The sequence below is a fragment of the Cyprinodon tularosa genome, unplaced genomic scaffold (assembly GCF_016077235.1).
Source record: "Cyprinodon tularosa strain WSP-4 unplaced genomic scaffold, ASM1607723v1 ctg35, whole genome shotgun sequence".
In the NCBI taxonomy this organism is placed as follows: Eukaryota; Metazoa; Chordata; class Actinopteri; order Cyprinodontiformes; family Cyprinodontidae; genus Cyprinodon; species Cyprinodon tularosa.
In genome coordinates this window covers 1,660,594-1,679,354 of record NW_024039063.1, presented here as the reverse complement: position 1 = coordinate 1,679,354, position 18,761 = coordinate 1,660,594, and the positions used below count along the sequence as shown (strand labels likewise).

At 37.2% G+C, this 18,761-nt stretch overlaps 1 protein-coding gene across 1 annotated transcript; it reads left to right on the top strand.

Moving 5' to 3' along the window:
• The first annotated feature begins 339 nt into the window (after positions 1 to 339).
• mpl (MPL proto-oncogene, thrombopoietin receptor) lies at positions 340 to 17,404 on the top strand. Its single transcript, XM_038295036.1, has 13 exons — positions 340 to 586; positions 1,989 to 2,109; positions 3,125 to 3,306; positions 3,707 to 3,861; positions 4,666 to 4,804; positions 4,925 to 5,027; positions 6,291 to 6,466; positions 6,798 to 6,944; positions 7,900 to 7,905; positions 10,187 to 10,330; positions 10,550 to 10,631; positions 12,944 to 13,031; positions 16,483 to 17,404. Exons 1-13 carry the CDS (start codon positions 475 to 477, stop codon positions 16,927 to 16,929), a joined length of 1,902 nt encoding a protein of 633 aa, XP_038150964.1. The 5' UTR covers positions 340 to 474; the 3' UTR covers positions 16,930 to 17,404.
• The last annotated feature ends 1,357 nt before the right edge of the window (positions 17,405 to 18,761 follow it).

The window sequence follows — 18,761 nt, the reverse complement described above, 5'->3', positions numbered from 1 at the left end:
AACTTTTTATATCCTTTTTCAGGAAGGCATATTGTCTCATGACTTGCAAGCTTGCAATATATTATATACTTAAAAGTGTCTTTGTTTATTTCAAAGTTTTGTAGTAAACTACAAAACTTTTTTATTTATATGACAGAAGAAAAATAATTTTTTCCTAATCATAATCCCAACAAGAGGAAGTTAGGAGAGTTTTTTTTTATTCCAGAGCAGTCATTTTCTATGCTATTTGTGTAAAACATATGGGAACATACAGTGTACTGTATATATCCCCTCCCCAAATGCCTTGTTTGGTGATATCGTCCAACAAGGATAAAGCCCAGTTCCTGCTTCTGGCTTAGTTTTCTGTTTGGACCCCTATGCAACTGTTTAACGCCACCCACGCACTCCCACTTAAAACTACACCTTGCAGAAACGACTGAAACAGACGTCAGCCGAGCTTAAATCAGGACTGACTGCACAATATCACAATTAGTGATGACTCTGGTTTGCATATGGAAGATAATGCTCATTAGCTTGTTGATTCATCTTGACTTAATGGCTGTGATACTTCAAAATGCTCCTAATAAGCCGATTGTCTCAAAGCAAGGTAGGGTTTAACATTTTTTAATTTTCTGGAGAGGTTGAAATTTTATCACCCCCAGCTGTACTTTTCTCCTCTGTGGGAAATGTTTGTTTGTGAGATGCTGATAAAATGCTGGCAAATATTACTTCTCTAGTGTTACTTTATTAATCTTGTTTTTGTGGTTGCTGTTTATTTTCTGTCAGACTGCATGCATAGATTTTTAAATTCAACCCTTAGCAGTCATATTTGTGAAACCTAGATAACATCATGCAGATGATAGATACTTGCAGAAGCATACATAGAACTATCAAAACAAGATAACTCGTTGCAGTAAAACAACAAAGAAATGTATTTATGCAACCTTGGTCCAAAGGTATCCTTCTTCAATGGTATTTATAACTAAAATGTTATTCCCAAAACAACATTTTTTGGAGGTCCACAGTTGTTGAAATACTGGGTAGGGATGCCTTAACAGTCTTAATATTACTTCATTTCTCAGCAGCTCACCAGCTTACCAGGAAAATCTCAAGGAAATGTTAACAGTTTATTTGATACCAATTTATAGATTAAGTAAAAATAGAATATGATACAAATTCTTTAACAAGATGTCTTCCTCCATTTTAATGGTGTGACTAACAGTTCTTTCCAAATAAATTGTAGCCTTTTTGCATACAGAAACCAGTATATTAAATATGGAGAAAACACCTAATAACCAACTCTAGCCAACACATGGTGGAGAATCTGTGATGCTGTGGGCCCTTTGTTTGCTGAAAGCAATGGAAACCTAGTAATTGCATGATGTCAATAGAGCTAAAAGTATCAGTCTATTTGAGGTCTAGAATGTGGCATTTCAGAAACTGAAATAGGATAAAGAATTAGACTTTTAACCAACAGGATGATGAACTAAAGGTTTGGGTAATTTTTCACATACATCTTCTTCAATGACCACCTACCTTTGAGCATCTGACTCTCCAAACCTAAGGCCATATCAAACAATTCGGGGTGGGTTTTAGTGAAGTGAGCATAAAAAAGGACTTATTGTGTGAAGAGGAATGGTGAAAGGTCCAGACCTTGCTCCATTGGATGCTTCTCAGCTGTGAAATGACACAGGAAAAAGACTAAATATTGTCCAAAAGCAAAAGGGAGCATTAAAAAGTATATAGAGTAAGAGCAAAGCATCCCAATCAGAGAGTCAACAGCGAATTACAGTAGGAAATAAGTATTCTTATAGGGGTTTTCTTTACAGACTGGTTTAAATTACTTGTTTCTTGTTTAAGTTTAGAGGCAATTCTTAGCATCGTAAAACATTTTATGCGTAATACAAAAACAAAACAGCATTCCCTGTCTTTTGATTACAGTCTTGTCTTGTATCAGGAACATTTGTCAAAATGTCATTTTTGTTTTTGTTATTTGATTTCTGGATCAGATGTTTTGCTTGTGAAGGATATAGCTAATCCAAAGTGTTTCACTCGGACAAGAAAGGATTTCACCTGCTTCTTTGAGACCGCAGACAACAGAACATACGACCTTCTCTATACATCTCAAAGGTATATAAGATAACCATTGTCCTCAGCAGCTAGTGTTCTCAACCCAATTGTTATTTAATGTCTGCAGAGGCATACCCATTTATCAAATCTACTGTAGTGTGTACTTGCCCTGTCCAATACCTTTAGCTCTTGAAAACCAGAATTGCCATAGCTGATGTAAAAAGTCAAAATTAAGAATATGATTTTCTCTTTTAGCGACTAAAAATGGTCATTCCCTGATAAAACAGCACATGGCATACTATTATAACTGTTTGAAAAAAGCCAAAAGAAAACATAAGCAGCCCCTCATTCTGCTAAAAAAAAATTATTATAGGACAATCCTGAAACCTCTGCTTATCTTTCCAAGGAACAAAAAAAAAAAAAAAAAAAAAAATCGCAATATTTTGCCTCAATTTTAGACGGTTGTTAGCATGTTCTTTGTTAAAGGTAATGGCAGTTTGGTATGTTAAACAAACTGTAGACTTGAGTAGCAAGAAAATTATTTTTCTTTAAAAGGATAGTGTCTGAATAATTAAAGCTTTTAGAGTTGTTTTTGAAAAGATCATTAAGTCTTCGAAACTGACCACAATTTCCCCATTGTGGGACAATAAATGATTTTTTTCTATTGGTGTAGAGTGAGAGTCAAGGTTTTTAGCAAATAAGTACTGAATGTATTTTAAGTTAACAAAGAACAGGTAGACTTCATATGATTATCAAACATGGATATGGAGCCTTTTGATATTGGACTAAAAGTGGTTTCTCCACTGCTGTTTATTGTGTGAAGCCTTTGGTCTCCATGTACTTGATAATAGCACCCTACCGATGAAAGCCTTTTACCATTTTGCTGTTTTTTGTTGTTGTTGTTGTTTAAATCCCTTAAAGAAGTTGCTCTTTAAAATGATTTACAACTGATTAGATGACGTCTTATGATTGTGAAATGTATGTCAAAATCTATTAATTTAATCTGTCTATAATTATGTGACATTTGCTGTAAATCTTTCATTAATTGTAAATATATCTTGTGCTCACATCAAAGTGACCTGAGCAAGAGCAAGAAGTGTGAAATGTCTATCCATGGAACAGAAAATGGAACTTTGCTGCATGTTTGTCCTTTTCCCGCGGAGGAGGTTTTTTTATACACAGAGACATACATCCAAGTGGTGGATCGCACCAAAAACATCACTTTGTACAACCGCACAGTCTCTGTGGAGGACTACTGTAAGAAACTTGCTTAAACAATACAACATTATAAGTATAAAATGATCAGAAAGGGCTGTTAAGATAAAACATCATTTGGCTTTTCTTTAGTTTTCACAGATTTTGTGGTCACTTTCTTTTTTTAGTTCCACACACATATATATCTATATCTATATAGATATATAGATATATCTATATAGATATATATATATATATATATATATATAAAAACAGAGAGAGAGAGAGATGGAGATACAGAATATAGAAAATATTATTTTGGAAATATTTGGTTAGTTTTCAGGCTGTAGATCACTTTCAATCTTTGTATTCGCCTTTCCATTGTTCATTTGTCATCAACTGTATGTCCTAGGATTGGCAGTGAGAAAAATAATTTGCATCACAGTTATCTTTTTATCTGCAGGTCTTCTGGAGCCCCCATTGAATGTCTCCCTACAGCCAAATGACAAAGTGGGAGAACTCAAAGTTTCTCTGGACACAAAATATATAAAGCGCATACTAAACAAGAGATATAGAATTCATTACTCTTCCATGAAACTTGGGGAACAAACAAAAGAGGTGAAGTGTATCCCTATTTAATTCATTTTTTGCTCGCTTCTATATTTATTTAATTTGTTTTGTTTAGACTTTCCCAATACGGTGCTGTTTAAAGATTTTTGCCTCCTTACAGAATAATCCAAATTTGACTAATAAATATTAAAACAAAACATTTTATGGAACATAAAAGCAATCCAAGCCATCCTCTTAAAATACAACCGCTCCACTTTTGAGATCAACCCTTGTAGAAATAGCCAACGTATCTATTACAATTTCTTTAGATCCGAAAAAAAAAAAAAAAGTTTAAGACATCACTCTTTGGGGCGGCGGGATACATCTAAGTGCTCAGGGTCTGATGTAGAGCTGCAGTCTGTGGGGATCAAACAAGGAACTTGCAAGCCTTCTCAGAATGCAAGCATTCTGCTCTAACCACTGGGCACCACTATATCTGTGATTAATCTCATTTCAAGTGAATCACATCTGATCCTAATTACCAGGAAACTAAATCAGGAAATCATTTCAAGAAAACTTCCTCTACAGAGATGAGAGAAACATTTGTTGCCAGTTTTGCCATCAAGGTTATCTTCGCCTGATAATAAAATCCGTTTGATGGTATAAATATTTCCATCGGAAAAACACAAATAACAGGGTCATATTTTGAAGGAGGAAAATATTTTTTCACTTACATCGTGCAAAAGAAACATAAGAACAGAAACAATATTCTGGTGAGGATACTTAGTCATCCAGGTCATAGTCATACCAAAAAAAGTCACACTTTTTTGAGTAGTTTAAGGTAAACCTTTAACATATTTGACTTTTTTTCAGGGGAATGAGGACAAATTTCTGCTCTCCTCTCTGGTACCAGGTGAGGTGATTGAGGTCCAAGCTTCGGTGAAAAGTGGTAAACCTGGAATTTGGAGTGCCTGGTCTATACCTGTACAAGCAAAAGTTCCCCAAACAGCAGGTATGTCTGATTAAACACAGACTGTCTGAATGCCTGCACATGAACACATATGTACATTGTAACTATAAAAAAAAAAAAAAAAAAAATGTATACTGTATAATAAAACCCACTCTCTTTTAGATGATATCTCACTTGTATGCTACACCTCTGACCTGCAACATGTTACTTGTCATTGGGATGGCACCAAATATGGTTCAGAGTACAAACTGTTTCACAGTCTGAGGTACCAATATACAGCACTTATTCTTGCTTTTTACCACATTGTTTATGTACAAATGTCATATCTCAAATTTTCTTTTTTGCCAATTCCCCCCGATTAAATTCAATGTAGTTTTTTATTTTGTGCCAATTCTCAGCCGCTATATTGTTTTAAGGCACTTGATACAATTTAAAAAAAATATTCAAAAATGATTTCTCTTTTCTCATTATATTTAATGTAACAATGGATTGGAGAAAAAAAAAGTTTCTATAATTTATGTGGTAAAAAAAATCCAAATAAATAAATCCAAGACTTTCCAGCTTTGATATATGCTTAAGTTGTTCTCAAGCATTTTTACAAATACAACCTCTAAATCAAGGCTATCATTACCTTGCAGGTATTATAAAGCAGTCATGCAAGAGGACATGTGCTTTTAGTCTTTTGTATAATTAAAAAGGAAAAACAAATAGAGAACCTGCACAAAATGGATTTTGTGTCCGGAGGTATATTTGTGCCTAAAACCTCCTAAACCTTCATCCCTTATTTGTGCTTTTTAGATGAGTTCCAAGATCAAACATTGTTTCTAAGACTGAAGTGCTGCCAAGGACCCCCCCAGTGGTGGTTTAACCAGTCTGGTGCAATAGTTTAAGAACTGTTTTTACTAAACACCAAATATTTAAGCTGAAACCATGTATTTTGACATTACTTTCTATCATGACACACTATATCTAAAATAATTTACATCATTTAAGTTTATTCAACACTCCCACTTTTTTCTGAAATGTTAATTTACTATGAACGTATAATAAAAGATAAACTATAATAAAAAATCCCTAAATGATATTATTTTTGATAAATAAATAAAATATGATAAATATAAATATATAATTTAAATAAATTTTTCGAAGGTGTGGATATTAATTTTACCTCACTGTCAAGAAAATGCATAGCAAGACATCCAGCCACCCCCCCACCACCAACAATACAAATATGTGAAAACAATGTAACGTAATGTGTGACATTGTATATTTGAAGAAAAATTTTAATAATTTTAGAAACTGGAAAAAATAATTAAAAGTTATTTTTAAATTTAGTGAAATGTATCTTACATAATCTTACAACACAAAAATTTGCATTAGCTATCTCTTATGACTGCATGGATTACATACATACAATATATGTTTACATGAAAAAGAAGTGTTCATATTGTCAAAATTGTAAATTGTGTGAAAAAACTCACATATTTTAGTTATGAAATTCATTTATTTTTTTCCCCCCAATTACTCCTTATAGAAAATCTTCAGGCTGGACTGAGTGGAGTAAATGTAATGAAGAAAGAAATGTCTCGGATACATGTTCCTTTCCTGTAGACACATTTGAAAAAATAAAGGTCAAGCTCAACAGCACCGCAAGTGGGATCAAACCATTGTTCTTCAGTGAAGAATTCCTGTTCCGCCAGTCCAGTAAGTGAAATTGGGTTCTACTTTAGTAAAACATCTTAGATTCTTTGTTTAAAACTTTGAACATTACTGTCTTGGCAGAAGTAAATACTTTTAGCATTTTTCCCCCATAAATACAACAAATATGTACATCATTTGATGAGATCTAAGAGACACAATCCGCGCAAAATGCAATATTTCCACTTACTGTATAGAGATCACCTCATGAATTTTTCCTAGTGCTCAGTGTATTTACCAATGCAGGCAAGTAAGTCACTGTTTTCCTTAGAGCCCATGTGGTATCATAAAATACAGTAAGACTGCATCATAACCTTATGCGTGTTTGTGTTCACAGTTAAAAGTGTCCCACCAAGTCAGCTGAAAGGAGTACTGACAAAGAAAAAGCTGTGCTTAAATTGGGAAGCTCCTCTACCCTCTTTGTCTGGCGATCTAAAGTATGAGGTTAACATTCAGATTAAAGGAGGTGAAGAACTGAGAGTAAGTTGCTTTTAAGAAAGTTTAGGTTTACACAAAGATTTTTAAATAGAAAATCAAAGTCAGTCTTTTGATAAGAGGGAATTAAAAAGAATATTGTAGATGCATCTTTTATAGGACTCTCAAAACAATTAAAAGCACACATGTACAAAATGTGTGGGTACCCCTTTTTTATGAAAGAAAAACCCATGAGTCTCACAGAAGTAACTTGAATACTTCTAAATAATAAGACAGAAAATTCTATGAAAGAAAAACCAATGACAGTCAGACATTGCATTTCAACCATGCTTCAACAGAATGATTTAAAAATTAAACATATCTGGACAAAATGATGGTGCCTCTGGAAAAGAATAGAAATAATCTGACCAAAGGGACATGCTAAGTTAAAATGCCATCACAGGTGTCTACAATCTTGTAATTAGTAGGTGGGCCTATGGCTGAATCCCAAACTAGCCCCTTACCCTTAACTATCAAGTGTCAGACCCAATGAACTCTCTTTCGCAGCTGTGGAAGCTGTCTTGATTAAAGTTGTGTGTGGGGTGGGGGAAATAAACCAGAATGGGAAGGCTTCTTCCCTCCGATGGAAAAGAAAAGGTAACACCCAATGTGCGTGGCTGTAGATCTGTGGCATAGGTTAACTTAACATTAAACAATTGCCCCTTTCTTAAAACAAATGTATACGATTGTCAGGTTGTGTGGAGGTTTTAGAGGACCGGAATGCAGTGATGAGCAGGCAAAGATAAGGTTAGCTGATTTAACTGAGGTTCTAGAGACAACAGAGACAAAAATCCAAGAACAAAAAAGAAACCTAAAAAAAGAGAAGAGAAAGAGAACACAGGGAGGAAGCAATAAGAAACCAGCAATGAGGAACTGTAGAGGTGGTGTATATGTTGGAAACAGAACAAAGGATTGGCTAATGAGCTGATATGGAGCAGGTGTGTATAGAAGTAACTAGAAGGTAGCCAAGGGTAAAGGAAACTGGCACAAGAGAGCAACAGAGTAACAAAAAAAAATCACAGCACTGCTTAAAAATAAGTAGAAAACAACTGCAATGACAGCAAATGAAAAACAAACCATTACCAAGAAAACAGAATAACAATAAATGTAAATGAAAACTCAAAAAGTCCACCAAGGGCAGGGTCATGACAATGGTCAAATAAAACTTTTTCAAAGAGGACCCTACATTCCACCAAGTTTTTTCAAATACCTTAATTGTGATTTTCTGTCAGTGTGACAAAGATGCAGCAAACCAGTGGAATTTTACATTTGGTGGAATGTGTTTCCTCTTCCACCTGGGTGCTGTTACACCTACTGCCAAATTCTAGCATGCCTGCAAGTGTCATGAACCGAGGACAGATGGACCCAGTATTCAGGAGAGACAGTCAGTAGGAAAGTTCAAAAGGTTTATTAAAATAAAAACAAAACAAAAGCGGAGCTGTGGCTCGCGGACACTGCAGGCAGGGGGGGCGGGGCACCGCCCAATCTCAGACACTCTGGTTTAACAGTCCAGACCACAAGTGTCCCAGTGCTGCAGTCCCAGAGGTGATGGTGGAAGCTGATCCTGGTCAGGGATCCAGAACAGACAGGAACAGACAGAAACAGGCAGGATCCAGATCAGGCAGGAACAGAGACAGGAGGCAGGATCCAGACTTCCAGGCATCCACAGGCTTCCAGGAGGGTTCAGAGTCTTACTGGGACCAGAAGCATGACCAGTTGGTCACGCACAGGAGCAGACAGGATCAGGTGCAGACAGGCAGGCTCAGTGGAAGAGGGTAGCCGAGACAGGACGTGGAACCGGAACTTGAAGTAGACTTTAAACTGGTCTCCACCCAGGAGCCAGGCTTACTTAGATAAAAACTGAACCTCCCCCCATAATGAGCCAAAAACCCAGAGGACTCCACAGGGGAGGAACAGTGGACGATCAGGAGACGAGACAAACACTAAAACCCTCTTTCCACTGGCAGCTAGGATCCAGGACATGAACCAAATAAAAACTGAACAGAAAGACTGACAGAAAGACAAGCAATGATCTGGCCCTGAATGCTCAGGCTGAACTGAATATAAACCAGAGCATCCAGGTGAGGGGAATAAATTATAATTGAGGCAGGGAAAGAAGAGGGCAGGTGATAGGAATTACTAATTAGGGGAGAGCAAACAGGCCAGATCATGACAGCAAGTGACGCAGGCTCGCTATTTAAGGGCTGTACGGTCTGCTAGCCCCACCCAGGCTGGTGTTTCTAGGGTGTGATTTCTCATGTATGGTTCTGCAATGCCAAAGCATTGATGAGCTCTTATTATTTTAGACCAGCTTCAAACAACACAACAACTATAGGGCCATCTCATGTTCCTGTGACTACAGTTGCACATATTATTTAGAAGAGCCTGGGGTTTTGGAATTGATTTTTTGGGATCATCCCAGGATTTACCTGAGGCCTCAGCGGGAAGGACTGTAGCCAACCTTCTGGGATGTGGCCACAAGGGGTAATTTGACGACTAATCAAAGAGACTGATATTACAAATGGTAAAACAGGAAGCCCCAAAATCCTGTAAAAAGATTAAAGGTGAACTTCAGGCTCTAATTAATTCAGAAGAGGCAAATTCAGCCTCCCTCTCATTTATGAGCAGCTCTGGGGAAATGAGGATCTTAAGCTTTTGTTTAAAAAAATTATTGAAGTACAACATGAACATAATTGTTTGGTTAGTGCGTTATGGAGTAAGGATGAATATGTTCTCATTGTCAACTAATAACCTCATAGCAATCATTGTTGTGATTGAGACTGGCCTGTAGAGCCTATGCCTGGCATGTAGAGCCTATGCAGTCTAACCAACCAATGGTCAGGAGCTGTTTCCTAAAGACCAATCCCTCCTCATTTACATAATAAGGCAAAAAAGGAAAAAGACAGGCACAAATAAATAGGGTTGAAGAAATCAATGGAGTGAAATAACAGGAAAAAAAGTGGGAAAAAAAATACATATGAAAAACAAATAATTTAATAATAAATCTGAAAAATATAATGGTATTAAATAAATAAGGTAATTATTAAAGATAAATAAGCTAATTTAAATGTATTTATACATTCATTTCTCATTATATAAATTTGATTAATGCTCACAAATACAAAACTGCAAAGAATTTGCCTAAAATGTTTTGAATGAAAACAAAGACAAATTTGAAGTAAAAAGGTTCTGCTATATATCAAATAATCATGACTGTGTTCTGTCTCATATTATTTGGCCCACAGAAAATAGTGCCTTACACCAGCACATGTGCAGAGTTGACATCAGGCTGCCAGTTCAGTGTTAGGGTAAGAGCTAAACCTGAGGGGGCGAATTACTCAGGATTTTGGAGTGACTGGTCAGATGTCTTTTTAGGTGCAACCACACATGACACAGGTAAGACTGTAACAAGAATACATTTTTAAATAATCTAAATAATTGTTTGCCTGCTTTTATTAGAACATATTCCTCTATTTTATTAAATACAGCAGCACAATTGTATACATAATTGCAATGATATATTTAGTCTGTTTATCTACATTAAAACAGTTTTCCTACATGAATGAAACTATGGTTATTATTGTATCATGCTAATTTTAATCCCATTGTTTCTAGACATGTTGCTCATGTGGTGCATCTGTGTTTCCATGCTGATCATAGCAATCGGCTTCATCACAGTCTTTTTCATTTACTTCAGGTATTTGTGTCCAAATCATTCAAAATAAAATTTCTCACATGGTTTTTGTTTTTAGAATAACAATGTTTGAACATAGTGCCTTTTTAAAAAATGTCTACAGTTATAAACAGTGTTGTTTTTGTCAACGATGACGAAATAATTTCATTGATGCTCCTTTTTTTCAGGACGATAACAAAAACTGACGAGCTAAACGTAGATCTTTGATGACTAAAACATTACTAGTCATAGGTTTTAGTTTTCGTCAACGAAACGGGACTGTTAAAGATAGGCTCTCTGTGTCTACACCTTGAAGCTCTCTCTCCGTTTTTTTCCCCCTGAAAAGAGATCACTCGAGACAAACTGTTTTAATAACATTTAATAACTTATATGTATTAAATAACCATGAGACATGATAACAGATTCTGATAATTTGTAATCTTACTCAGATCAGAGAAGTTGCTTAGAATTACAGAAGGTAGCTGCATACCCACGGCCTCACTTCTTGGAAAGTGGCCCTGATAAAGCTCAGTGTCTGTGCTTCACGTTGCTCTGTGATGGTATCACACTCACGCAGTATGGCACTTCCATCGCTACTTAAACTATGTGGCTGATCATCCTCTGCCAAGCGAAAAAAATCCCTTTACTATCAATATTTTATTTCTTGCAGCTCACAAGAGGTGATACTAAACCTTCTTTAATTTCTACCAAAAGTAATCCCTAAATTATATCCAAATAAGATATTTCATTGATTTCTGTTTATTTTTACATAAAGAGCCATGTGAAAAGTTGTATAGATCTTTGAATATTTCTTTCTTGTTGTTCTCGTGTTTATCTACCTAAATATGATGTAAATGTTTCCTTGTATTGTCATTAAAACATTTTTTATGTTTCTTTTGAATATTTCAACATTTTAGTTTGCATATTAATTCAATTTAGGTCTGGATTGCTCTTACATTTCAAAGCGATTATGTAGATTCTCTCTGTATTTTCTTTATCAAAACCCTGCAAATTTACAGTAAATCAACTTTGACTCCTGAGCAGTGGTACCTGAGGGGTAAATTTAAGAAATAAAGCCAAAATTGCCAAAGTAGAAAGAAGAATATTTTTGTTCTTTGCTCTTTTGGGAGCAATGAAGATTTTATTGATCCGTGTGTATTGCATATTTCATAATAGATCAGAAAGTCTTTGCTTTAGAAAACCTAGCTTTGGAAATATTGTATGTCTAAAACCATTCCTTTATTGTACATTTTGTTAGTTTGTTTGTCTGTCTTGTATATTAACCAATATGATGTGTTGAACTACATTTGTTATTTTTATAGCTTTTTTGAGACATTTCTTTTATAAAGTAGGGCATTAATTCATAAAAAGTTTATTTAAATTCTATAAATCTAAGTTTCTGCCCAACAGCAATGATGAACTGAATAGCAGCATTGTATCTCCACCAATTGTAGTATCCAGGCAAGAGCTGTCAGCCTGGTAAAGAATCTGGTTGTTATTTGAAACTGTAAAGGTGATTTTTTTTTTACAACATATAACTGACTAAAACTAGACTCAAACCTTTTTAAGTTTTAGTCGACTAAAACGATTACATGTCGTAATGACTAAATTGCGCCTAAGACTAATAATAATTTTCGTCCTGAAGACTAAGACTAAATCTAAGGCTACGTTCACACTGCAGGCAAGCCTTGATGCTCCGTTCACATTTGCAAATATATGGGTATGGTATGTGATCTCCTGTGTGAACTGCAGTCACGCATTTCAAGTGTCCCGCATGCGCAGTAGAGGACGCAATGACGTCATAAGCCAGTGTGCACTGTGTTTACAGAAGTAATCATGGATGGTAGTGCATCTAGCGATCTTTCCCAACCATAAAAACACAATCTTTTCAAGATGGGTAACATAAATACTACTCTCCGCATTATGGTCCGCCATGGTTGTTGTTTTTCTTGCTGCTTCTTCATAGCAAGGCCCAGAATAGTGACCTTTGTTGGGTATTAATTGCATTCAGGTCGGATGAATGCAACCTGGCTGCTCAGACACAGGTCGTATTTGAAAAGATCACATTTGTGTCGGATTCAGGACCACATAGCCACGCGGCCTGGGTCGCATTGTAAAAAATCGGATCTGTGTTGTTCGGACAGCCATGAAAAGATCAGATACAGGTCGCATATGGGCCAAAAATTCGGATTTGGGTCACTTCAGGCTGCAGTGTGAACATAGCCTAACATGGTTGTGAAAAACAACACTGGTTATAAAGGTCATTGGAAATTTCATAGAAAAAAAAATTATACATTAATATAAGTACAGCATTCTTTTTTTGTGCTCTTTTTTAGGAAGCTCAAGCAGTATTTCTGGCCACCAGTACCCAACCTTGAAAAAGTTCTTCAAGGTTTTCTGATGGACATCAACCAGCAGAAATGGGTAAATTATTTAACAAAAAAGTAAAAATTAATTTTTAATGAACTAAGGTACACATTTTTGTTTTGTTTTATTTTACACATGAAGACACAAGAGAATATTACCAACAGCACTTTCTATTACTTTAAAATCATGAAGAGAACCTAACATATACTCTCCTTAATATTTCCAGAAACCAAGTGGTTACTTTCTGTCATGGTGTTGAGTGTTCTGACCCACCTGCAAAACACACAGAGGAGACAGAAATTGCATACAACTTTATTTTAACAACAGAAGAAAAAAACGAGAGAGCACAGGACACAAGATGAGAAATATTAATCAAGGTTAAGGGAAATGTTGATGGTATTAAAGCTCGGCTTACCACGCAGGATGAGAATGATCCACAGGGGAAAGTGAGCAGGTGCTGCGCCTCCCACAGGCCGGTGTTATTGGTTCTTGAAGCGGGAGAGGCGGCTGCACTGAGGGAAAGTGGCTGATGGATGGAGGGCGGACTGGGTTCAGTGGAATGAACCGTGGGACGGAGGCAGGTGGCTGTCAGCTGGCTTTGCGCCGGAAGAGCGCTGGGATCTCAAGGGAACAGATGGTTTGGCTGGACTTGCTGAGAGGATCTGTCTGACCAGATCTGTCCGTTTATCCATTGTTCTGAGGATGATAACCAGAGGAGAGGGTGTAGGTGGCCTCAAGGGAGGTGGCAAACTCCTTCCAGACACAGGAGGTATACTGAGGGACTCGGTCTGAGAGGAAGTCCTGGGGTATCCAATGTAATCTAAAAACATGCTTAACCAGCACCTGGAAAGCGGATGGAAGCTTACGGAGGGGGACCAGATGGTAGGATTTTGGAAAGGTGGTCCACAATGGTTAAGATGACCACCATGCCTTGGGACAAGGGCAGCCCAGCTATGAAGTCCAAGGCAATATGTCACCAAGGACGGTCAGGGATGGGGAGTGGCTGGACCTGACGGTGGCTTGTTCCTAGCACAGGTGGGACAGGCTAAGATGTACTCCCGTATGTTCCGATGGAGAGAGAGCCAACGTGTGAGCTGGTTTGATGGACTCCAGGGTGAGCAAAGATCTTTGCGGATTGAAAGCATTGGATCACCTGGGGCCAGATAGCACTTGGGATGTATGTTCTGTCCGGGGAGCCGCCTCCTGGGTGGGGTTCAATCCACAGGGCCTCCGAGACTAGAGCTTCGATCTCCCAGTGGAGGGCTTCATATTTGCAGGTCTGAGGAAGAATGGGAGATAACTCCTCTTCAAATCTTTCAGGGGAATACAGGTGGGAGAGGGGATCAGGTTTAATGTTCTTGGAGCCGGGTCGGAAGGAGATCGAGAGGTTGAATCGGGAAAAGAACAAGGACCAGTGGGCTTGCCTGGGATTTAAACATTTGGCGGACTGAAGGTAGGGCCAAGTTCTTCTGGTCTGTCCAAACCAGGACAGGTTGCTCGTTTCCCTTCAGTCAGTGACGAAGACAAATATGTTGAGATAATCACACAGGACGTCATTTACCAGGGTCTGGCTTCTTGGACCCGTTTAAAGGCTGACAAAAGGAGCGGAAGAGGGTACTTTTTTAAACTGTGATCTGGTTTAATTCCATATAGTCAAAGCAGGAGCGGAGGTAACCTTCCTTCTTCTCAACAAAAAATAAACTGGCCCCAGCGGGAAAGAAGACAGACGGATCAGGCCAGCGGCTATCGACTTAATATAATCCTCCATGGCCTGTTCGGTGGAACGAACTGTGGGACGGTGACAGGTGGCTGTCAGCTGGCTTTGCTCTGGAAGAGAGATGTTGAAGAGAGATCTCCAGGGGACAGACAGTTTGGCTTTGCTTGCTGAGTGGATCTGAGACTGATCTTCTCGGCTGGAACTAGCATTTCAAGGAAGTTCTCCAAAGAGGAATCAGGATCAGACAACCTAGGATACAAGAGAGGATCTCTTAGTGAGAAAGAATATGTCAAGAGACACCTGCTGAAAGAGTTCATACCAGGTAAGGCTAACAATCTGGCATCAAAGTGCTGACAGCCACTCACTTTTAAGCCGTCCTGACAGCCACAAAACGTAGAACACCTGTGTTCATCACCTTCCCACTTATCAGCAGCGACCTGCAAGAAAGAGGGAGAAAAAGCCGAGCTGAGCCAGACAGTTCTCATTGGGGTTAGCGGCTCGAAATGTGAAACCATGGTCTCAACTGTAAGGATTGGTTCTTGAGTGAAGCTGTTCAAGTGTCATGGTGTCTTTTTTTCATGATGTCATACCAGGGGATGAATGGACCAACTAGGGCCTTAGCCTTTTTTAGACTGAAAGCCTGGTGAATCATGGGGAATAAAAAGCTGGGGCAAAAGAAAGTATCTTATTTTACACTTTTGCCTGCTTCAAGACTCTACAGATATGTTGCCATGTTAAGACTCCAGGTAACAGTGGCTGACATACGCTTCCTCTTTTTGTTTTTTGTGAGGGGGGACTCCCCTTGGCCTACTTTTTCAGTACCTGTAATTGCTTTTTTTACCTACTCCCAAAAAAACTCAGTACCGGCACTGAAAATATTTGAAAATTGGTGTGGTAGAGAAGTGCAATATCAGGTGGAGCCAGCAGAAAAGGAGTACTGTTCTGAAGGAGCTTGGGAAAAAGCCCCTGCTCTTCCGCTTTAAAATAAATGAGTAGAGAATGATGGGCAGTCTGATAAGAAACCCCAAATTTCTTTTTGAAGATTTTACAGGTAAGTCACAGTGGGGAAAAAAAAAAAAAAACACCCTAAAAAAGTTATCAAGTGCTAGATTAGGCTTTACATTTGAGAATACCTTAGCAACCTTTAAAATGAACCAGACAGTTAAACCAAGGAATGGGATATCCAAAGTTACATCCTGTAACTGTTCCCCCCTGACTTGATAAAAGAAAGGCAAGAGATGAATGTAAGGTTCAGCAAAGTATCCGCTAAGTTACAGAAAGTACCTTGTAACGTTTGGAAAAGTAACCATTAAGCCTTATGAAAGTTACAGGTGGGTAAGTTCTTGAAAAGTTAAATCTAAGTGCTGAAAGTTGTTAAGTTCTGGGAAACTACACAGTAAGTTATTGGAAAGTAAAAAGTAAAATTCATCAAGTACCAAAAAGGTAGAGGATAAGTTTGGGAAGTTATAGGACATTACCTCCCATTTCTTTTATTAAAGTTGCTGGTGTTTTTCATACAGTAACTGGTCCACTTAAAAACAATTACATTTTAGGACAAAAAGAGCTACAAGTAACATCCATATCCTAGGAAAGAAGAGGCCGTCTTTTGCCACCCTACCCAAAACTGTAAAAAAAAAACATAAAAAATTTGTGAAATTTATATTGAATGTATATCTAATGTACCGGTATATGTATGTTAAAATGTAAACACATTTAAAGCTAAATAAGCAATTAAATTATTGTTCTTACAAGTTATATAACAAAATAAACAATTTTGTACTTACATCACAGGGTCCTCCAGTCACAGAAAAACTGTCCTTTGAAGTAACAGCCTCATCTGTGGTGGAGATCATGTCTGGTGACACGGTTCCAGGACTGGACAAGTGTTGGAAAGAATCATCCGACCTTCTCTCATCCGATGGAAGTTTTTCCACAGAAGAACAGACAAATGGAAGTTCTGGGGATGAAGTCCTCCGAGATTACGTAACTCTAAATAAGGATCTTTCCGTTTTCTGTCTCAGTGAAAACTGTTATGTGTATGAGCAGTGTAATGATGGAGAAGATCCTGAGACAGGAAATAAGCTAATTAAAACATGTCTATGTCTTAAGCCCTGCTCTTGCAACAACTACTCTAACGGGTCTTACGTACCCATGGCCCAGGGTACAGATGGCATTAATTATAAAGTCCCAAATGGAAAGGGTGCACGGAATCCTTACAGTAACCTTCCACTTACATAAACCTGTAACAAGAGTGCTTCCAACTTATATTCACTGTACAAAAGGAAAGCAGTTCACATAGAAACTACGAGATACTATTTTCACTTAAGACGTGTTACCAAGCAATATGTACTATCGTTAACACACAGTTTTCACTGGCAGAGGGATTTTGTTATGTTTTTTGTTGTTGTTGTTTTTCCAAGGTATATTGAAGATGATACTGAACATTAAAGTTTCGAAGCAAAGGGGATTTTTAGGAGCAACCTTATCCAGTGTAACTACCAAAGGGCAAAACTACCGTACAATAGGTAGAGCTACTGTAGCCTTTATATTCTTTCCAACTTGGAGACTCAAAGAGAAAATACGCAATTAGAAAGATATTATTGACATGAATAATCAAAAAGTTATTTGCCTGTCAGAACCCAGCAGGAGACATTACGCTGTAAATCAACATGAGCTTGGATGAATGACTTAGGAAAGGGAATAGAGTAGTCTTACCCCCATGCTTAGACTACGAGAGAGGGAGAATGGTCGAAGTTCAGCTGAAGCACTGAATGGGGAAGCTGGGCCTTCGTCTGAATGATGAACTTCTTGACAAACAATTGGCTTCGGAGAGGGTGCGGCCCATCTTCCATTGGTCGAAGCTTGAGCGAGGGACATCAGCAGGTGTTCCAGGTTATCTGATTAAGCTTTATTTGGCATTAAGTTCTGCAAATAGCAATTTGTTTATTGTTCTACAGTAATGGACAAGTGCAAACATTTTTATTTATCTGTTGTAGTACTATACGCCTACCAGGATGAACAACTATTTCAAAATGAATGAAATGTCAAAAAATGTTTATCACTGATATTATTTTAGGTAAAGCATTACTGTAATAATTCAAAGCTTGTGTAATTAACAGAAATGTGTTGTTATGAAAAATAAATATGAAATTTAAAAAAATAAACGCTCTCAGAATTATTATGCATGGTAATATATAAAAATGGGAAAAATCTAAAAAAAAATCTACATTTATTTGACTTAAGTTTTAACACAGTTTATAGTAGTTCAGAGAAATAAAACAAAATATGTGATAAATTATTCAAACTTACAATTATAATTAAGTCATTACCATAAAGTTTCATCCATCCATCCATCCATCCATCTTTGCATAGTTTATATCGAAATTTATTTCACAGTAGAAATTCTGCTTATTTAGAAGAAAATAAACTCAAAAGAACAGGCAACCAGAAGAAAGGAATCAGTTCTGGAAAAGCATGATACACCCTAGGCTCTGATCTGTCATAAGTGTTTGATGCCACTAGGTAGCAGCAAATATCAACATGCTGAAATGTGTTCTTACAACCGGGGACACTGCAAGAGCACTACTGTTAAACCATAACCACAAATTTACATTTTTTACAGCCTTCAGATCTTTTCAACTTCATCCATACCAGTTTAAAATATAAAGATAAAGATAACATTATTAGTTCTATAAGTGATTTTAACTCAAATATAAAAAAGACTCAAAACACAGGTGAAAGCTAATGTCAATTTATTCATAAAACTGGAGGGAAAAACTTCAAAGAAGTGTCCAACAAATTGGAATTAAATTCAAAACACCTGAGATGAAACAATAAAACTGTAACACTGAGAATGGTTGATGACATTGATAAAATGGTGTAAATCCATAATTATTGATCCTTTTAGAGCTTGAGATCTAATTCAGATTTTATCTGTGGCCAGAATGAAAGACTTTTTCAATATAACTGCATTGGTTCTGTATAACAGTCTGTGTATATTGGATCATCTCACAGCAGCTCAAGCATTAGAAAGAAAACTCTGTCCTACTACTGTTTGCTATCACATTAGC